This window comes from Trachypithecus francoisi, unplaced genomic scaffold (assembly GCF_009764315.1).
Source record: "Trachypithecus francoisi isolate TF-2019V2 unplaced genomic scaffold, Tfra_2.0 Lachesis_group20, whole genome shotgun sequence".
NCBI lineage: Eukaryota > Metazoa > Chordata > Mammalia > Primates > Cercopithecidae > Trachypithecus > Trachypithecus francoisi.
Window position 1 is genome coordinate 19,022,823 of NW_022681466.1, and position 22,409 is coordinate 19,045,231.

Here is a 22,409-nt window from a genome sequence, read left to right on the forward strand (position 1 = left end):
ATCCATGGAAGATGGGATCCATCACCAACCTGGGAAGATGTGGGAGGTGAGCGCCTCATTCCAGAGCCAGAGGCTGTGGCGGCTTCCCCCTTCTATCTTCAGCCTAGGCTAATGACAGCTGGCAGATGCTTGGCCATGATGACAGGTCTTTTCGAAGATGTATTTTTACCCTCTGGACAAACAGCAGTTGGCAGGAGTGGGGCGTTTTTATGAGTTGAGGTACTCAGGACTGGAAAATAAACAGCCAGTTAACGATCCGGTCTTATGGAAACTTGCACAAATAATAACAAAGAAAACATCCCGTCCCTCGTGCCTGGGTGAGGGGATATAAAAGCTGCCGTCCAGCTGGCTGGCCACGGTCAGTCGTGGGGAACTCCGGCTGCGTTACTGACCTGCGAGCTGACAGGCCGGGACCATGGGGTGCTGCCCGGGGGACTGCTTCACCTGCTGCACCCAGGAGCAAAACTGCTGTGAAGAGTGCTGCTGTCAGCCGGCCTGCTGTGGCTGCTGTGGCTCCTGCTGTGGCTGCGGGGGCTCTGGCTGCGGGGGCGGCTGCTGCGGATCGTCCTGCTGTGGATCTGGCTGCGGGGGTGGCTGCGGAGGCTGCGGAGGCTGCGGGGGTGGCTGCTGCGGATCCAGTTGCTGTGGGTCCAGTTGCTGCGGCTCCGGGTGCTGTGGGCCTGTGTGCTGCCAGCCCACACCTGTATGCGACACAAAATGAAGACCTCCGCCACTGATGTAGTCCCACCGAAAGCCTCCATCTGCTCCAGGGCGACAGCCCCTCGTGTACAGAACCTTCCAAGCCCCCAAGACAGTGTCTTGCCTTTCTCTGATTTGTAGAGGAGGGCTTGTTTCTCCAACGCCTGCTCTGGTATTTCAAGGCACTGAGAACAGGAGCCACACTCTGATGAAACATTAAAACTGGGTCACAACAAAGTGACCCCAAGCTCAAGGGTGAATCTCCAATACTTATTGATTCACGTGAAGTTCAATGTCTTGTACTATAAGACATCCTCTTCTTCAAGGTGTCTTTGGGACTGATCCTTCACCCTGGCTTTCTGCTGCTTCTGAGATGCAAAAAAAGTCTACCTTCTTTGTGATCCTCTTAATAAATTTGAGCATGCTGGCATAACCTAATTAATTCTCTTGCCTCTTCCTTGGTCTCCCTGCTGAGGACTGGGTTAGAAAAATTCACTCTGGCATCTGCTTAGGGTTTTTGAAATGTGGTTTTTGGATCACCTGCATCGAAATTACCTGGGAGCTTGTTAAAACTGGAGATTCTGAGGCCCTCCCTAAGACATACAGAATCGGAATCCACCAAACCGTGGCCTGGGAATCTGTATTTTTAACAAGAACCTTAGATAATTCTTATGCACTGAAGTTTGAGAACCGTAGATCTAGACGGAAGCTTCCGTGTGCTGCATGAGATTCACTTGAAAAGCTTTTAAAACTATAGATCCTTGGGTTTTATCACTGGAGATTTTACCCATTAGCTCTAGGGCCTAGAGTCCCCCCGGACCTGTGTTTTTAAAAGCTCCTGGGCAAATGCTGATGCTGGCCACATTTAATGGTGATTGAAGGGCATGGCTTTCTTTTGCACTACAGTTCTCCTAGGACGGCTCTGCAGGACGGCTTCAGGCTTGATCAGAACTTTCTGGCAAAGTTGGAGAGGAGGCGTTGGTAAAACAAGATTGGTTCTGAATGGAAAGGATTTCTAATGGCAAAGCTTGTGAATTCACAGTTTCTGAGGATGTTCTGCGCAACACAGTTTCTTCTTCCAGCCTCATGCTTGGCCCAGTCTCACTTTTCTATGCTAGGTTTTCTTACCTGGAACCAGCTACGTTTCTTCTGCCTGAGTCCTAGGGAGCAGGGAGTGAGTACACCTCTGCTAGGCAGGGCCCAGCTGAGGTGTGTGGGTCCACCTGGGAGGTTAAAACTCAAAAGATAGTTGATTCAACCTCTTGTTGAAAGTGATCTTAAGCTGTGTGTAGAATAAAACTAATTTTGCTCTTGCCCTGGAAAAAATAATATTTATTTTTATGCCTACAAAGTGATGTTTCTTTTGACAAAGAAAAATTGTTTTCTGATTAGAAGCATAACAATGATCTTTGAAAAATGAAGAAATACAAAAATATATAAAGAGTAATAGTATTCTGAAGGCTCACCACTCAGTTTATTACTGATAAGCTTTCCAGACTCTTTTCTAAGCGTATTTATGAATAAAACTGGGATTATGTTGCTTTTACCTTTTTCTTTAAAAACTTTTTTTGTTTCTTTTTTTATGGTCAACTTTATTGAAATGTAATTTACATATAATAAAAAGTTTCCATTTTTAGTGAACAGTATGATGTGATCTGACATTTGTACATACTATGTAACCACCACTGCACTCAAGATCTTTATGGAACTTTCCATCACCCCAAAAATTCCCCAGTTTGCCCTTACAGTCAGTTCCTCCCCTATCCCCAGACCCTGGCAACCATCAACCTGTTCTTTATGTTACTATAGATTTCACCATGTCTAGAATTTCATATAAAAGAAATAACGCAGTGCGAACTCTTTTTCATTTTGCCTAACATGTTTTATATCTATTCATTGTTGCAGGTATCAATAATTCATTTTTTTCTACTGAATAGTATCCCATTGTATAGATAAACTACATTAAAAATATATTCGCCTACTTATGGGCATTTGGATTCTTTTGCGTTTCTGGCTATTATGAATAAAGCTGCTATGAGCATTCTTGTAGAATTTTTTTTTTTTTTTGGTGAACATGTTTTATTTTGGATAAATACCTAGCAATTGGATGGCTGTTTAAATGGTAAGTGATTGCTTAGCCTTATATGAAACTGCTGAGTTGTTTTGCAAAGTGGCCACAGCGTTTTGTATTCCAGCCAGCAATGTCCGAGAGTTCCAGTGTCTATGTCCTTGCTAACACTTAATATTATCAGTCTTTTTATTTCTAGCCATTCCAACAGGTACATAGTGGTAGGTCATTGTGTTTTTTTTCTTACATTTACTAACCCAGCAGTATTATTAGCGTCTTCTTTTGGAGAGAACCTGAGATTTGACTCTGCCCTGGCTCAGTTTCAGACTCTACTATTTGAGCCATTTTCATTCTGGCTGGAATTGGTCTCCTAGGAACTGGTTCTTTAACCCCCAAGACAAAGCCACAGCCAGAGCTGGAGGTGTCAATGGGACGCACCTGTCCAGCGCCCAGAGAGTCTGCATTGAGTAGCTGTGATTCAGAGCAGCTGATTATTCTATTGCTCATGGTCATGCCTCCTGGATGCATGAGCAGAGGTACTGATTTTTGAATTACTGATACAAGCTTGCCCTTCTTAGCTATCCACAGAGGTTCTCATTTATTCGTTTAATAAATACTAATTTTGTGCCTCCAATGTATCAGCTGCTGCTCTGGGTGCTGGGTATACATCTGTGTGTAGACAAGGTCCTTGCCCTCATGGTGCTTATATGAGGTCAAGGGGGTGATAAGAGCTATAAAGAAGAATAAAGTAGAAGTGGGTTACATAGTTGAATGACCTGCCTTTTCATTTAGCAGGGAAGGATTCTTCGAACAGATGACACTGCAGCACAATGGATGGGTTTCTTGGCTGAGAGAGTTTATGAGAAATTTGTTTGTGGGGCGGACTTCCATTCACCGCTGGTTTAGCTGAGGAAGAGAAGTGAATGGAAAAGAGAAGGGTCTCAGCGGCTGCTCCGCCTTTCCCTCTGCAGGCCTGTCCAAAAGTCCTCTTTGCCCACTGCTTGAGAGCCACATTTAAAAGAATGGCACTCCCTGTTCCTAAACTTCCATTTTCAGCCACCACGACCCATCTCTCAGGTCTCCGAACCTGCCCAGTTCAGGTTGTTGCCATGAAACTTCTGAGTAACTGCCACAGACCCCTAATTGTCTGCCTGCCTTCAGACTTGCACTCACCCTCCCTTCTCCACATCCAGAGAGAGGACACACATCTTTCTGAAAGGGCAACCCCAATCAAGTTACTCCCCTGCTTAAACCCTTATTATCATTAAAAAAACACAACTTCTTAATCAGGGTCCACAAGACCTTTCATGATTGGGTGCCTAGTAACCCCTCTAGCCCCACTGCTTTTCCCTCCTATCCCCTCTGCTTTTCATCCTGGCTATGTTGAATCATTTGCTGCTTGCCAAATGTAATGTGCTCTATGTCTTTGATTTCCACATCTTATCCTTTTCCTGCCTTTATGACCCCTTTTTTGTCCACTCTCTCTTTTTTTATTTTTATTGCTTTTGAGACAGAGTCTCACTGTGTCGCCCAGGCTAGAGTGCAGTAGCGTGATCTTGGCTCACTGCAAGCTCTGCCTACTGGGTTCATGCCATTCTTCTGCCTCAGCCTCCTGAGTAGCTGGGACTACAAGCACCCACCACCGCGCCTGGCTAATTTTTTGTATTTTTAGTAGAGACAGGGTTTCACCGTGGTCTCGATCTCCTGACCTCGTGATCCGCCCGCCTCGGCCTCCCAAAGTGCTGGGATTACAGGCGTGAACCACTGCGCCCGGCCCGGTCCGCTCTCTTTGAGCCTTCATTTTACTTGCAAAGGCTTCTCTAATTCCCCAAAAACCATGTCTTTTTTTTTTTCTTTTTCTTTTTCTTTGGGACAGAGTCTTGCTCTGTCGCCCAGGGTGGAGTGCAGTAGTGCCATCTTGGCGCACTGCAACCTCTGTCTCCCCGGTTCAAGCAATTCTCCTGCCTCAGCCTCCCAAGTGTAGCTGGAATTACAGGCACATGCCAGCATGCCCAGGTAATTTTTGTATTTTTAGTAGGGACGGGGTTTCTCCATGTTGGCCAGGCTTGTCTCGAACTCCTGACCTGAGGTGATCCACTCACCTCAGCCTCTGAAAGTGTTGGGATTACAGGTGTGAGCCACCATACCCAGCCTCCAAAAACCATGTCAATATCTCTCCTGGGTGCCTCCAAAGTGAGGGTCTCAGGGAGCTGTCACAGTCAGGCAGTGACCTCTCAGCACTCACAGGAAGCATGGCCACCTCTACCATGTCTGGCAGATGCTGTTCTAGGAAATGCCTCTCCATGCCAGCTATCTCTCTCTGCTGCATCCACCCCCTGCATCCTTCTTTCACAACACTTGCAGTCTGTACCATACTTGCTTATAGATGCGTCTATCTCTCTTCTAAACTTGGGCTCCTTGTGGCCAGAATAGCAACTCACTCTTTTTGTATCCATCACACAGAACCCAGTGTTGGCTGAGTTGAGTGCAAAAATAAAAGAGAAACTGAGTCAATGATTGCATGAATTAATAAACGAAGGGAAGGATGAATGGGTGGCACAATGGATGGCAGAATGCCTCAGCTTTTCCAAGCAAGAGCCTGCCTTTTGTGTTGATGAAAACACATGGTGGAGGAAAACTAGGCCCTTCACTGAGCAAGATGTTAAGTCCTGGTGTTCAGAAACCTACGATTCATTTCTCCCTTCATCTGTCTCAAGAGTAGCAAAGATGAGTCTCTTGTTCACAAAGTCTTTGAGAGACACACCTGAGAATTCTCTTGTTTTCCACTCTTTACCCTTTGGGTCTTGGAGACTTTTTTGCTTTTTTGTTTTTTTTAAAGGAACTGTCAAAATCGTTAAAAGCAAGGAAGACCCTGGAGGTCTAATGAATGCTTGAGGAGGAGCAGAAAGGCTGGGTCACATGCTTTGCAGGGACAGGTCAAGCCAATGTTCTATGCTTATGGGATAGTATGGAGGATGGCGGTGGGCTGAGCCGACAGTATGTGTCTTTGACGAAATCTTCTGAGAAAGGTAGGTCTAGACAGGTTGGTGAGAAGGAGGGACAGCAGCCTTAGATCAGGGACAGGCTGTGTGTGATCTTCAGCAAGTGACTAAAACTTTCTGACCCTCTGCCCCCATTTCTACATTTCCTTTTCTTTTTCTTTCTCTTTTCTTTTTTTTTTTTTTTTTTGAGACACAGTCTATCTTTGCCACCCAGGCAGGAGTGCAGTGGCTTGATCTTGGCTCACTACAACCTCTACCTCCCAGGTTCAAGTGATTCTCCTGCCTCAGCCTCCCAAGCATTTGGGATTAGAGGTGTGCACCACCATGCCTGGCTAATTCTTGTATTTTTAGTGGGGATGGGGTTTCGCCATGTTGGCCAATCTGGTCTCAAACTCCTGACCTCAGGTGATCCGCCTGCCTCGGCCTCCCAAAGTGTTGGGATTACAGGCATGAGCCATGGTTCCTGGCCCATTTATTCATTTTTTTAAATTTTTAAATTTTTTAATTTTTTAAAATTTTTTTTTATTATACTTTAAGTTCTAGGGTACATGTGCATAACGTGCAGGTTTGTTACATATGTATGCTTGTGCCATGTTGGTGTGCTGCACCCATCAACTCGTCACCACCCATCAATTCATCATTTATATCAGGTGTAACTCCCAATGCAATCCTCCCCCCTCCCCCCTCCCCATGATAGGCCCTGGTGTGTGATGTTCCCCTTCCCGAGTCCAAGTGATCTCATTGTTCAGTTCCCACCTATGAGTGAGAACATGCGGTGTTTGGTTTTCTGTTCTTGTGATAGTTTGCTAAGAATGATGGTTTCCAGCTGCATCCATGTCCCTGCAAAGGACGGAAACTCATCCTTTTTTATGGCTGCATAGTATTCCATGGTGTATATGTGCCACATTTTCTTAATCCAGCCTGTCACAGATGGACATTTGGGTTGATTCCAAGTCTTTGCTATTGTGAATAGTGCCGCAATAAACATACATGTGCATGTGTCTTTATAGCAGCATGATTTATAATCCTTTGGGTATATACCCAGTAGTGGGATGGCTGGGTCATATGGTACATCTAGTTCTAGATTCTTGAGGAATTGCCATACTGTTTTCCATAATGGTTGAACTAGTTTACAGTCCCACCAACAGTGTAAAAGTGTTCCTATTTCTCTACATCCTCTCCAACACCTGTTGTCTCCTGACTTTTTAATGATTGCCATTCTAACTGGTGTGAGATGGTATCTCATTGTGGTTTTGATTTGCATTTCTCTGATGGCGAGTGATGATGAGCATTTTTTCATGTGTCTGTTGGCTGTATGAATGTCTTCTTTTGAGAAATGTCTGTTCATATCCTTTGCCCACTTTTTGATGGGGTTGTTTTTTTCTTATATATTTGTTTGAGTTCTTTGTAGATTCTGGATATTAGCCCTTTGTCAGATGAGTAGATTGCAAAAATTTTCTCCCATTCTGTAGGTTGCCTGTTCACTCTGATGGTAGTTTCTTTTGCTGTGCAGAAGCTCCTTAGTTTAATTAGATCCCATTTGTCAATTTTGGCTTTTGCTGCCGTTGCTTTTGGTGTTTTAGGCATGAAGTCCTTGCCCATGCCCATGTCCTGAATGGTATTACCTAGGTTTACTTCTAGGATTTTTATGGTATTAGGTCTAACATTTAAGTCTCTAATCCATCTTGAATTAATCTTCGTATAAGGAGTAAGGAAAGGATCCAGTTTCAGCTTTCTACTTATGGCTAGCCAATTTTCCCAGCACCATTTATTAAATAGGGAATCCTTTCCCCATTTCTTGCTTCTCTCAGGTTTGTCAAAGATCAGATGGCTGTAGATGTGTGGTATTATTTCTGAGGACTCTGTTCTGTTCCATTGGTCTATATCTCTGTTGTGGTACCAGTACCATGCTGTTTTGGTTACTGTAGCCTTGTAGTATAGTTTGAAGTCAGGTAGCGTGACGCCTCCAGCTTTGTCCTTTTGACTTAGGATTGTCTTGGCAATTCGGGCTCTTTTTTGGTTCCATATGAACTTTAAAGCAGTTTTTTCCAATTCTGTGAAGAAAGTCATTGGTAGCTTGATGGGGATGGCATTGAATCTATAAATAACCTTGGGCAGTATGGCCATTTTCACGATATTGATTCTTCCTATCCATGAGCATGGTATGTTCTTCCATTTGTTTGTGTTCTCTTTTATTTCACTGAGCAGTGGTTTGTAGTTCTCCTTGAAGAGGTCCTTGACATCCCTTGTAAGTTGGATTCCTAGGTATTTTATTCTCTTTGAAGCAATTGTGAATGGAAGTTCATTCATGATTTGGCTCTCTGTTTGTCTGTTACTGGTGTATAAGAATGCTTGTGATTTTTGCACATTAATTTTGTATCCTGAGACTTTGCTGAAGTTGCTTATCAGCTTAAGGAGATTTTGGGCTGAGACAATGGGGTTTTCTAAATATACAATCATGTCATCTGCAAACAGGGACAATTTGACTTCTTCTTTTCCTAACTGAATACCCTTGATTTCTTTCTCTTGCCTGATTGCCCTAGCCAGAACTTCCAACACTATGTTGAATAGGAGTGGTGAGAGAGGGCATCCCTGTCTTGTGCCAGTTTTCAAAGGGAATGTTTCCAGTTTCTGCCCATTCAGTATGATATTGGCTGTGGGTTTGTCATAAATAGCTCTTATTATTCCATTTATTCATTTCTAATGGTGGAGAAAAATCTCTGCCTCGTGGGATTTCTGGTGATTTTAAGTAAGATCATTGCTGTGAGGTGCAGTCATTTAAAATCCAGTCCAGTTGTTCTTCTCCCAACTGAATTCATCACCTCTCCTCTCAATTAATCTCTGTATGTCTATTGTTGAACTTATCATTGTATTGCAGTGAGTTTGTCTGCATGCTTATCTGCCCACTAGACAGCAAGATCCAAGAGAATGGGTGAATAGGTCTTATTCCTGTGGCATCCTTTGAACCCAACCCAGGGCCTGGTGTGGAAGACTAGAAGGTGGATAAATTATAAGTTTCATTCTTCTTTCCCTGTTCACAATGCTCAGAAACATAGATCATCCAGTTTGGAGGTGAGGGTGCTTCTTCCAAGACTACTTGTAGCTCTGAGGATTCCAAATTTAGCACATCAATAAATAAACAGCTTCTTTATGGGTAGATAAACAGCTTCCAGATCAACAAAAGGTGGTATAATAAGATGTTCCTCTGCAAACTGGCCCAAACAACAATGAGGAAAAGATGCAGGAGTCCCAAACAGAACACGCCAGTGAGGGGATATAAAAGTGAGGGCCTCAGGGAGCTGTCACAGTCAGGCAGCGACCTCTCAGCACTCAGCACAAGGAAGCACGGCCACCTCCACCATGTCTGGTAGTTGCTGTTCTAGGAAATGCTTCTCCGTGCCAGCCATCTCTCTCTGCTCCACCGAGGTGAGCTGTGGAGGCCCCATCTGCCTGCCCAGTTCCTGCCAGAGCCAGACATGGCAGCTGGTGACTTGTCAAGATAGCTGCGGATCATCCAGCTGTGGGCCACAGTGCTGTCAGCCCTCCTGTCCTGTGAGCAGCTGTGCCCAACCCCTGTGCTGTGAGCCTGCCATTTGTGAGCCTTGCTCCGTGAGCAGCTGCTGCCAACCCGTGTGCTGTGAGGCCACCACCTGTGAGCCTTCTTGCTCCGTGAGCGGCTGCTGCCAACCTGTGTGCTTCGAGGCCACCATTTGTGAGCCTTCTTGCTCCGTGAGCAGCTGTGCTCAACCTGTGAGCTGTGAGCCTGCTATTTGTGAGCCTTCTTGCTCCGTGAGCAGCTGCTGCCAACCTGTGTGCTGTGAGCCTGCTATTTGTGAGCCTTCTTGCTCTGTGAGCAGCTGCTGCCAACCTGTATGCTCTGAGGCCACTTCCTGCCAACCAGTCCTCTGTGTGCCCACTTCCTGCCAGCCTGTCCTCTGCAAATCCAGCTGCTCCCAGCCAGTTGTCTGTGAGCCCAGCTGCTGTTCAGCTGTCTGCACCCTGCCTAGTTCCTGCCAACCTGTGGTCTGTGAGCCCGCCTGCTGTCAGCCAGTGTGCCCGACACCTACCTGCTCTGTGACCAGTGGCTGCCAGGCTGTCTGCTGTGACCCCAGCCCTTGTGAGCCATCTTGCTCAGAGTCTAGCATCTGCCAGCCAGCTACCTGTGTGGCTCTGGTCTGTGAGCCAGTTTGCCTCCGCCCTGTCTGCTGTGTTCAGAGCCCGTGCGAGCCATCTTGTGTCCCCAGCACTTGCCAAGAGCCTTCTTGTTGTGTCTCCAGTATCTGCCAACCCATCTGCTCTGAGCCCAGCCCCTGCTCACCAACTGTCTGTGTGCCCAGTCCATGCCAACCTACTTGCTATGTAGTCAAGCGCTGTCGTTCTGTCTGCCCTGAGCCAGTTTCCTGCCCATCTACCTCCTGCCGACCTCTTTCCTGCCGTCCAGGGTCTTCTGCATCTGCCATCTGCCAACCAACTTGTCCTAGGACTTTCTACATACCCAGTTCGAGCAAACGGCCTTGCAGTGCTACGGTTTCCTACCGCCCGGTCTCCCGTCCAATCTGCCGTCCAATCTGCTCTGGACTCTTCACCTATAGGCAGCCATATGTGACATCCATCTCCTACCGTCCCTCTTGTTACCGCCCATGCTACTCCATCCTGCGCCGCCCAGCCTGTGTCACTTCCTACTCTTACCGCCCAGTCTGCTTCCGCCCATCTTGCACTGAGTCCGACTCTTGCAAACGGGATTGCAAAAAATCCACTTCCAGCCAAGTGGATTGTGTTGACTCAACCCCCTGCAAGGCGGATGTCTCAGAAGAAGGTCCCTGCCAGCCCACTGAGGCCAAACCCATCAGCCCAACCAACCGTGAGGTTGCAACAGCTCAGCCTGCTGCCAGCAAGCCTGCCAACTGCTAAACCGGCTTCAGCCCCCAATTCTTGCAAAGCAAGCCACCAGCTAGAGACAAAACTACACTGTCCTCCCCAAAGTTCAGTATGACTTAGCTAGGAGCTCTTTCTTTCTGCATTGTTACTCACCATCTGCTTACACCTCAAAGAACTCATCAGAAATGTCAGTATCCTGATCACCGAAATGAAGGCCTTCTGGACAGTGAGAGGGAGACAGTCCAGGTTCTTGTCTTCTGCTGCAATTAAGCTGAGAAGAACCGCTTTGCCATATCATCTCAGGTCTCTTTCCTGCATGTAGTATTTTCTGTCACCATGTATGTGCTCCCTTGCTATGCATGCTTGTGTTCCTTAGGGACTTCTCCAATCAGGTAAAACATGTAACTGTCCAATAAAGGTGGTTAAGCTGAAGCGACTTGCTGTTCTCCTTGCTCTTCCATTAATGCCATAGTCTCATCAGTGACTTGCTTCTTCTTCAACAGCAGCTTCATTCAACCATCCATCCACCCACCCATCCCTCAGGCATTATTAGATAGCAGCTAGGTGCCAGGGATTGTGTTTAGCTCTAAGGATAAACAGAAGTCTCAGTCTTTGCTCTCAAGAAGCGCACTCTCTGGTGGGCAGCAAGATAATTATGACATTCCTTTGTGCCAAGTACTCGGAGATAAGCACAGAGCACCATGAACTCAGCAGAGCGTGGTGGGGGAACAAGGAAAGAATTATTGGAGAATGTGATACTGGCATTGAGTCTTTCAGTATGAGCAGGAATTAATCAGCTACAAACAGGAAAGGAAAAGTTTTCTAGGCAAAGGAGACACGTACAAGTGAATGGGGCTTGAGAGCAAATTGTTCATTAGATGAGGCGTGGGCAGAGTTGTTCTTCGAGGAATGAGCCACGAGGTCAGATTGTAGACAGTAATCTGCTATGTTGGGCCTTGCATGCTAGACAGAGGTGTTTGGATTTGATGCAGGGCTGACATGAAGGCATCAAGGGGCTGCATGCAGGGAGGTGACAGGAAGAGCACTGGGTTTTGGAACATCCCTCTGGCCTTGGTGTGGAGAACTCAATGGAAGAACATGGTTCTGGATATAGAGAGGCTGGGGAGGAAAGGAAGCCAATTGTTTTTGGGTCCACAGTGGAAGAAAAATAAGTGGAGATCAGAGACCATACTTACAGCAAAGAAGGTTGGGTAACTTGGATTTCTTGTGTGAGAATTTTGTTTATGTTCTCCTAGTTCCTCCAAGACACTCATAGGATAAATTCCATATCTTACAGTCTCCAAGGACAGAGTCTCTTCAAAGCAGTCACTTCCTACACTTAGTGCACAGAATCGAGGCCTACTCCTTGTCCTCAAGGTGCAGGTTGAGTCATCAAGAGCACAGTGTGAGGGTCGACCAGGGCTTCTCAACTCCAGCGTTATTGACATTTTGGCTTGGGTGATTCTTTGTTGTAATAGCTGTCCTGTGAATGGTAGGAAGTTAAGCAGCATCGCTGGCCTCTATGAACCAGATTCTAGTAGCATCCCTTGAGGGTGATGATCACAAATGTCTCCAGACATTGCCAAACATTGCCTGGGAGTGCAAAAATCACCCCTGTTTGAGAATCACTGGGTCAGACTATGGCAGAGGGAGAAAGTCAAAAGCAAAACTTACCACATTGATGTTGAAGTTACTGTCTCATCAAGCCATTGGGATTTATCATTGTCTCCTTCCAGAGTCAAGAGGGGAGCTGGCCAGCCGGATACTGTGGCTAATGCCTGTAATCCCAGCACTTTGGGAGGCCCAGGTGGGCGAATCATGTGAGGTCAGGAGTTCAAAACCAGCCTGGCCAACATGGTGAAACCCCACCTCTACTAAAAATACAAAAATTAGTTGGTTGTGGAGGCGCACACCTGCAGTCCCAGTTACTAGGAGATTGAGGCAGGAGAATTGCTTGAACCCGGGAGGAGGAGGTTGCAGTGAGCCAAGATTGCGCCATTGCACTCCAACCTGGGTGACAGAGAGAGACTCCGTCTAAACAAACAAACAAACAAAAAAAAAACACACACAGAGAGAGAGAGAGGAGTTGGCTAGGGTTTTGAACCTCTGTACCAAGCACTGGACTAAGTATTTCATACGGATTACAGCAATTCTGTGAAGTAATATGTATTCTCTCCTATTTTTTCCCTGTACATAAGATGCAGAATTTGAAGGACAAACAATCCAAATGCCCATCCATGGACAAGTAAATTGTAGTATATTCACACAATGGGATATCATACTGTGAAAATGACTGGACATGGTGACATGCAATAGCATGGGCGAATCTTACCGACATAATGTTGATTGATATAAACAAGCTCCAGAAAACCATGTGTGTGTATATATTTATGTATATTAATATAATGTGTGTATATATATACACACACACACTCAAACATACGTGAGTGTATTGTTCAAAAACCGCAGGCACACATATGTATGAGTATACATGCATTTATACACATACACACATACACAAACATATATATATATACACACACACATATATATAAAGGGAGTGATAAAATTCACGATTGTCGTGGCTAACAAGTAACATGCAAATGACTAAAACCCAATTCTTTCCAAAGCCTAGGTTCTGTGTGGATCATCATATTTCTCAATGTGGTCACAACGTGTCTTTGTTGATACATTGGGTGTTTTTAGTGCCTTGAACTACAGCAAGACAGCTGTTCTTGCGATTGAGAGGTTCCTTTAGGAGGAAAGAAAACAAGAGCACAATCACTTAGAGAAAAACAGATGTAGAATGGATTGCTTTAAAACTATAAAAGTGGTATAGGATATTGGACTGAAGTTGATGTGATTTTTCAATTATACTCATGTTCGCATTTTGATTGACATATTTGGTAAGACTGAAAGTATTAACTACTTCCTTTGGGAAGATGAAGAGCTTTGGGGTGTAAATATTCAGCAATAAAACACAGTGCATGGATTCCTGCAGATTGAAAGATGCCAACATGAATAGAGACAAGAAGGAGGGCAAAAGAAATGATCCATGGTGTGACATAGAAACCAATTGTGGGGAAAAAGATGTTTCAAAGACAGGGGAGAAGGTTTTCCAGACATTGTTCTGATCAAAAACGTTTCTCTTCTTTTTAAAATGAGGGTGAGGAGGGTGCCAAGGAGAAGGCATTTTGTGGCTGGGGGTTTGCAAAGTACCCTCCAGCATTTCCAGTATTTTCAATAATTTGTGAAGCAACCAAAACAAACAAACACCCACAAAAAACGAATCTGAGACACGGCAGTGCAGTCGATGAAATCGCCATACTTTGAAGACTTAGGTAATTAGCGAACACATCCAACAGACTGAGTTAGTGGCAGACCCAGAAATCAAGGCCAGCCCCATCTGGCTCCCCACACCGTGATCTTTCCACTCCGTCATGCGCCTCCAGCATGAACCAGGCCAGGACGTTAGCTGGTGTAGAACACTGGACCTGGCTGGTGATGTGGAGCCAGGACAAGCCCAGAGGAAAAACAGAAGGGCCAAGAAAGTCCCTCATGAATTCCTCTTGGAAGCGATTGGTTTAACATTAACACCACTTTTCAGTGATTTTTCTTTTTTATTATTATCACTTCTGGCTGTTGTGTTTTTATTTGTATAGAATTCATATGCTGTTGATGCCCTAGGGTGGGTTTGATCCTTCTTGATGAAATATTTCGCAGTTTTTAAAATTTCCAAAATTAAAAGACTGTGTTTGAGTGTATTGATAAGCAGAGGTAAGTACTCACACCAGTGTGGTCTAGTTGCTGATTACAGTCACTGGAATGGGCGGAGGATCCCCAGGATGGGGCCTGGGCAACCTGCCCACGAGCCGGCCTGCTGCCATAGGAGTGTCAGCCTGCAGCCACTATATCAGTGTCGCCCTCTCTCTGCCTCCCCAAAGTCAGGGGGTCTAATAGGTGGTTAAGATCAGGGCTCTGGCGGTCAGACAAAGCTAGGTTTGAATTTTGTTTCTATGCCTTATCGTTTGCATAATTTGGGGAACATGATTTAAAATCTGTGAGTTAGTTTTGCCACTTCTTCCGGTTTTTTCTTTTCTGTTCTAAACAAATATTGAGAGGAACCAATTTGGGGGAGATTTTAGACTTCCTAAAAAGGCCAATGAAGTTTTACATTTTAATATTAACTTCGTTTTAAACCTGGTTTCTTCTTTATTTATTACTTTTTTTTTTTTTTGCCACTTCTAACATAGTGATAACAATTATACTTACTAAAGTCATTGTGAGGATCCAATGAAAAATGCAGTCAAGGGCTTGGTCTAGTAACTATGTAATAAATGAAAGCCATTTCTGTTGTTATTATTAGTAATAGTACAGTAAACAAGTTTCAGGAATGCTAAATGGGAAGGTTTTAAAAAGAGGTGGAGGCACTTAAGTGTCCCTGGGTTCCATGGAGTAATTTTCCATTTCCCTTCTTGACACCCCCTCCCCAAACTGGGTCAAGGCTTCATTTCTGATTGAATGGCGCAAAGCTGCATTCCTGGAGGAAGAGCAGGGCTGCTCTGGCTTGGTAGAGGCCTCCTGATGAAAGGTTAGTGCCAGGAAAGGCCTGCTTCAGTAAGGCTGGGGAGCAACCTGTAAAAGAGACAGCTCATCCAAGAGCAGGCGCAGTGTCAACGAATCCAAATGCAGTGCAGAACTCCCGACTCAACAGACACATTTTCAAAGCTGGAGCAACATCTCCCAGGCTCCTGAAGCCTGTTAATCAGATGTTTGCATGCAAGTGAGTAAAAACAATAACAAGGAAAGATGCTGCATGTCGTGCCAGCACCCCTAGTGAAGGACTATAAAAGCCCCTCTGTATCGGATGTCTTTCAAATGCAGGTATACTGAGCTTGCGACTTCCCAGAAAGTCAGCACCAGCACCATGGCAGACAGCTGTTGTCCTGGAAAGACCACAGCCATTCCAGCTGTGCCCGCCATCACCACATACCCAATTAGAAGCGACTTTCGGCATGCTCTCTGTTTGCCTAGTTCCTGCCACAGCAGAACGTGGCAACTGGTCACATGCCAAGAAAGCTGTCAGCCATTCATTGGTGCCCCAAGTGGCTGTGATCCTGCTTCGTGTCAACCTACCTGCCTTCAAGCAACGTCTTGTGTGGGTTTTGTTTGCCAACCTATGTGCTCCCACGCAGCCTGCTATCAGTCTGGCACTGGTCAGCCTCCTTGTCTGGTTAGCTCATGTCAGCCATCCTGCTCGGAATCTACTTGTTGTCAGGAAAAGTGCTGCAATGCCAGTCCCTGCCAGCAAAACTCCTGCCAGGAACCTGTCTGCATGTCTGGATCATGTCAGGCAGCTTGTGGCCAATCAGTCTGCTGTGATGCTGGATCCTGCCAGCCATCCTGCTCTGAAGTGACCTCCTGTCCGGAAACTTCTTGCCTACCAACTGTCTGTACAGTTAGTCCATGCCAAACAACTTGGTGCCAAGGAAGTTCATGTCAACCCGTCAGTGGTGAAGGCCAGCCCTGTAAATCAACTTATTATCAACCCATCTGCTACATTTTCAAGCCTTGCCAATCAGCCCTCTACATGCCTGTTTCCTGCCAGCCATCGACTTGTGTGTTCAGTTCTTGCAATACTACTTGCTGCGTGCCTTCCCTTTGCCAGCCACTTCACTGCCAACCGGCTGCTTCCACATGCTTCATCTACCAGCCAGTGGCTAACTGCCAGGTCCCTTGTTCCACAAAGGACTGTTGCAAACCAGCTTCCTGTGACACTATGATTTCTGGCCAACCGACTTGTGATGGACCCACTTCCTATAACCAGAATGGCTGCAAATCAGCTTGCTGTGTGACTGGTTTAGGCACATCACCCAGTGGTGCCTCCAATTGCTTGCCAACTTCATGCCAACCCAGCTGTGAGTCCAGCTTCTGCAAGGCAACACTTTGTTAATGGAGCACTCTTCACACCTCCTCTGAGGGTCTGCCGCTGTCTATAAATGCATAGCCATCCCTGGGTGCCTGCCTCCCACCGAGTACAAATGCTGCCTGCTTTCTAACTTTACCGTGAGTCTACCTCCACATTCTCTCCAGGTGCTGACCAGGGAAATTGTCCAGGCACAAAGAGATCTTTCTTAACCAAGAATAACCTTTCAGCAACCATGGACTACCACACTGCTGCTTGCATTTCCTGATATTGTCAATTCATTTCACTTCAGCAAATCCTCTCTTGTTTATCTTTCTTGATGCTGCCTGGTCTTTCAGAAGACGCCTTTGCTGCCAGCTGCTAATAAAAATGTGACTGGTTAAGTATGATAAATAAGACTCTTGGAGTGCTTTCATTCCTACGCACACCCTATGTAGATTTCCTTCAGGTCACATTTGAGCACAATGAGCTTGAGTCATCTAAGTCAGTGGGTCTGCATTGGTCTGCAAGGGTGGCTGGTGTCTAGGATTATAGATTCTCCAGCTGGACGAGAGTAAGGGCGAACAGTTCACTGGCTTCCAAAATTTTCAGCACCAAGAGTTCTTTTGAGTTGAGTGGGCTCACTTTCCCCACAGTGAGTAGACAGGAAGTCAACAGCAAAAATGGTTCTGGAAAGCCACAGAGGAAAACAAACATGAGGTATTGACCATGGAGAATTGCTTAGGGTTAATTCAATTTTTTTTTTTTTGAGATGGGGTTTTTACTCTTATTGCCCAGGCTGGAGGGCAATGGCGTGATCTCAGTTCACCGCAACCTCCACCTCCCAGATTCAAGCAATTCTCCTGCCTCTGCCTCCCGAGTAGCTTGGATTACAGGCATGTGTCACCACGCCAGCTAATTTTCGATTTTTTTTTTTTTTTTTTTTTTTTTTTAGTAGAGACAGGATTTCTCCATGTTGATCAGGCTGGTCTCAAACTCCTGACCTCAGGTGATCTGCCCACCTTGGCCTCCCAAAGTGCTGTGATTACAGGCATGAACCACCACGCTCGGCCAAGATTCATTTTAATGATCAATCTACCTAGTCACCAATTTAAATAAAATTAAAAACTCTTTAGAATTTTTTTGTCAGTTTGTTTGCTGCTTTTTTGACACTTTAAGAGACAGTTTTATGAACAATTAGTTGAAGGAAACGTAAATGGGTAGGCTGATTTTCTTTTGGGGAAATCTTAGAGGAAGATTTACAGTGTTTTCTTGCAGCAATGGCACAGGGTCTTTCCTCCAGGGGATTCAGCCTCTCCTGTAATCAAGGAGTTCTGTGTCTGTGAAATAATTTAGATCTAAAATTGCATGAAAGGTCATGACCCTCTACTGCGACAACTCAAGTCATAATGTTTGGCTACCAGGCCCTAAGTTTGTTGAGTAGACCAAGTTATGCTCTAATAGGCCACCTATACATTTTGTTTCTTAGGGATGCTGTGATCAATGAGCCACTGCCAAAGAGCCCTATAGGCCAAGGTACTTTGATGGTTGGTATGCTCCTCCTGTCCTTCCCAGTAGATGTGCCTACCTTATCTTTTGGGGTGGGTAAGTACTGCTAACTTTTCTCTGCTGCTCTGGGATTCCCTACTCCCCTCCGATACCAGGGAGTCCATTTTGAGGAGGTCAGCCCCTACCATCTGGCCTACAGTGAAGAGCTAACTAACACAAAGCTGTTCAAGGACTCCTCTTGTTGATGTATTTCTCAATGAAGGGGGTGTCTTCTAGGCTTTTATGTAGAACACAGTTGTAGGGTGCAGACTGTGTATGGTAAATGCAGTCTAATGTTCTCTTTCCCTGTGCCTTTGGTCTCTCTCCTCCACATCATGCTAGAGAAGTTCTGGCATCTCAGCCTCGTTACATGTAGATCACTGTTGAGTTCAAGTTTCAGTCCATTAAACAAGCTATTTTAGCCGCCTACAGTTGCATGGTTAAATGTGATAAATCTGAAATCTCTAGTGAGAGCAATCACATCAACAAATTTGGGTCAATCTAGTGTTATATTCCTCGTTCCTTGGTCTAGACCTTTAAAAGTCTATTTTTTGTACATGTTCTTGTAGGTTTCTGCAGATATGTATTAGTAAAATCTTGCAAGTCTTTTGGTGTGTAAGCAAGTTTCTCCTGGGTTGTAGCATGCTCCTGTCCACTTAGAGTACGTTGAAATTTGACTCTAGTGATGAATCTCGTGACAACAGTGGTGGTTGTGATGGATTCTAAGGAGAGCAAGCATCCTGTTTCAAGGCCACTCCAGCTGAGGTTATCACAGGATTTTCAATAAGGGCACGCCACTCTTCTCAAGACAGTGGAGGGTCAGTTTACTTGTTTCCACTGTAAGGGAGGTTCAGAGTGACTCTCACACAAATAAATGTTGTGTTTGATTTTCAGAAATCTTGGCCCTGTGGCTATAAGAAATAAGTGATTCCTTTAGGGTCGTCATGGAAACTCTAGATGATGACTTGAACTCAGCGTTAAATGACTTGGGCCCAAGATTTTCTTTCTGCCAGCACTGAAAAGCACCCAAAATGATACACCACCTGAGTCCTTACAGTCATCATTACAGCCATGAGGGTCAAGTGGCCATTTGACTGTCATGACACTTGACTTGATTGGTACCTCGCCACAATTAATCACAAGTGACGGCTTGATGAATCATGATGCTACACCATGCCATGGATTATTTTCATTTCATTTCCCACTGGCAAGAATCTTAGCACTGTGCTCAAGCCCACGGGTATGACCAAATCAATCTCCAAATCCTATCTTTACGGAAGATTTTTTTTCCTGGTACCATTCCCAGTACCAATTCTTTATCAGTCAGAGTCTAATCAGGAGGGAGAAAAATCCATATATTAATTTGTACAGGGATGGTTAATATAAAGAATTATTAACAATTACAGGGGATTGAGATAAAGGGGGACGGGCTAGTGGGAGATAAAGAGAACACTAAAAAATACAGAAATAGCAGATATTAAAATCTGTTACTGCTCCTAGGTCTGAGATAGGAAGATAATTCCCCACCCTCACCCCCAGGCTGAAGTCCAGACTGTGTTGGAGAGAACACAGCTGTGACTCACTGGATGGTGCTGAGGTTTGCTGAGATGCCACACTGGTGGACTTGCTGGAAATTTGCTCTATGGAAAGCCACGTGCATTGCAAGACTTGGTCACCATGAATCCACATGTGCTGCTTGTGCCTGGTGAAGAACACAGAAGCCAGGGAGAGAATACCTCTTTCCTCCACTGTCTTTCCAGTCCTTTCTATTGACAAAGCTTAACATTGTGTCAGCTGGCCAAGGAGAAATATTCGTAGGATCCCTCTGTATTATCATAGAGTAGGCAATGAAGGGTGTATTTGTAGGTGAGCGGCAATAATTTAGTAACTAGAACACAAATCTTCATAGTTCACATTTTTTTTTTGTCCCTGATGTATACTTTGGAGCTGTAGAGAGATTATTAGTGGTTCTATCACCAGTTTCAGAATCACAAGGGTCACAGTCATGAAAGAAGATTCTGGGTCAAAAAAGAGGGGGATGGCCATAAGAACAAAATCTAGCATCTGAACATGGAAGTGTCTAGGTGGAGAATTTCTACCCATAGTTGAATTGACTAATGTCAGCGTTGGTAATTCTGCTTCTTGAATCCCTAGATACAGGTGGGCTTATCATTTCAACAGTTCAAGTAGCTAGATCTGTTCTAGTTTTCTGGTGGGTATTTTCCTTTATTTCTAACTATGTATGGCTATTGCCTTCAGTACCTTTTCTACCCATACACACACACACATACATACATGCATACACATGCACTCACACACTCAGACACACATGCACACACACACACTACATTTCAATTTAGTTATATGGCTGCACTTAAGTTGATTTGTTTGCTCCATAATTTATAATTGCCTATAAAACGTGCCTAGCCAAATCTGAGTAAAGAGCACTAAAAGACTGATTTTAGCATTTTAGCCTTCCCCATCTAACTGGCCCAGCTGATATCACCCCCTTCTGCCCCCCTGCCTTTTGGATGACTCCTGTCCCAGTTTAAATGATTGGGCTTCTGTCCTTATGTCTTGATGACCAGTGCCCTGACTTTCTCCTAGATCGGGACTTCTCCCCAGCCTGAGGAGGGACCTTAGGATCTGCTCATAAACTTACCTGATGCTCACTGGCTGAGCATCTCTTGTTTCAATCCTCTCAATCACTGTGGTTTGTGGTTCTCAGTAGTTAAATAGGTCTTGCCAGTATGTGTGGGACATTCTAAAAAAATCCTTATAGATGAAGGAAAACTAACCAAAAGAGCCCTGGAATAATGAGACATCAAGGTCCATACTGTCTGTGCATAGGCTGAGCTGGGACCTGAGTGGAAGCGAGGGGCATGATGTCAGGTGTGGAGGGTGGGCTCTGTATAGAGATAACTTCCCCAGAAACTTGCAGCTTTTCCTATTCTGGTGCCTCAACATACCAAAGTCATACCTTTTGCACTAGTTGGTGTGATCTTTTCTTTGTTTTTCTTATGATGTTTTACTCCATCCCAGGGAAGAAGTTTTTGATGAAATGTTATGGGCCTAATTAAAATAAATTATTTATTTGGTTATTTATATGGCATATAGGACTCACCCAATCCCCAACCCCTTCTCTCTCTCTATCTTTTTTTCTTTTGAGAAAAAAAATCCCAAAGTGTTGGGATTACAGGCGTTAGCCACCGCACCCAGCCCCCAACCCCTTCTCTTTAAATCACTAGTTAGAAAGTTTATTTGTATAGAAGCAAAAAAAAATCAGTGCATTAACCTTTAGCATTCAAGTCAAAGTGTATCCTGTGGAAAGGAATGTGGTAGACGAGAACCACCATTACATAAAGATACTTCCCTGTTGGCAATTCCTTTGCAGGGAGACTAGGACTTGCAGGTTAGCTAGGTGCCTGCTGGGTTCAACTAACTTGCCACTGAGAAAAGCACCGATCAAAGGGTGCAGGGGACAGTTCTATCTCTAATTAGGAACTTCACAGTGTGATCTCTCTGGTCACTGAGGGACAAGAGTATGGGTGTTTGCCTTATGACCTACTTGCAAATGCAACTCAGAGGAGGACCTCTATGTTGGCGGTGAGGAAAAAGCACTAGACCATGGCTCAAAGGAGAAGGATTGAGTTGCATCCTGGCCACTTATTTACTGTATGACCTTATGTAAGACCAATGTCCTAATCCACAACAGGAAGAAGTTAGTTTATTTTACCTCTGAGGGCTCATTTATTTACATGATCTTGTGAGTCTGTTGATGTGTTCTGTGAGGTTCTAAATATTCTCAAACTGATTAAGACTAAAGCCTCTTGCAACTCTGGAACCGATGGGAAGGAGATTTGGAAGGAAAAATTTTTAGTATGCTATAAAATAAGAAATGTGATTGACTAAATTATTTGCATCTGAGATCCAAAAAGAAAATTAGAAACAAAAAGGAGGAGGGGGAGAGAGGGAACTTGGTATCACAAAGGAATTGCCATGGATGGAATGTCTCCCAGAAATGACATTTTTGTGGACACCCTGTGCAAAATCTCTCTTGAGACATGAATGGAAATTCATAGAAGATGAATCCTTAAGAAAGCCTGTGAAAGAATTCTCAAAAGTATTATTTCTGAGAGATTTCAAAATTAAAATAACAATTACATATTACTTTACAGGTATTAGATTTGCAAAAAATAGTGTGCTATATCAGAGCCTAGCAATCTTATTCTGTAAAGGGACAGAGAGTATGTAATTTAGGCTTTGTGGGGCACATGGTCTCTGTTGCAACTACTGAATTTTGCCATTG

At 44.7% G+C, this 22,409-nt stretch overlaps 3 protein-coding genes across 3 annotated transcripts; all 3 read left to right on the top strand.

The window, feature by feature from the left end:
• Positions 1–330: 330 nt before the first annotated feature.
• LOC117067036 (keratin-associated protein 17-1) lies at positions 331–1,137 on the top strand. Its single transcript, XM_033183092.1, has one exon. The coding sequence runs from the start codon at positions 416–418 to the stop codon at positions 719–721; it is 306 nt and encodes a 101-aa protein (XP_033038983.1). The 5' UTR covers positions 331–415; the 3' UTR covers positions 722–1,137.
• A 7,992-nt stretch (positions 1,138–9,129) lies between these two features.
• LOC117066994 (keratin-associated protein 16-1) lies at positions 9,130–11,083 on the top strand. The gene has a single exon (XM_033183036.1). It carries the CDS (start codon positions 9,130–9,132, stop codon positions 10,678–10,680), a length of 1,551 nt encoding a protein of 516 aa, XP_033038927.1. The 3' UTR covers positions 10,681–11,083.
• A 4,416-nt stretch (positions 11,084–15,499) lies between these two features.
• On the top strand, positions 15,500–16,966 carry KRTAP29-1 (keratin associated like protein 29-1). The gene has a single exon (XM_033183065.1). The coding sequence runs from the start codon at positions 15,515–15,517 to the stop codon at positions 16,598–16,600; it is 1,086 nt and encodes a 361-aa protein (XP_033038956.1). The 5' UTR covers positions 15,500–15,514; the 3' UTR covers positions 16,601–16,966.
• Positions 16,967–22,409: the final 5,443 nt, after the last annotated feature.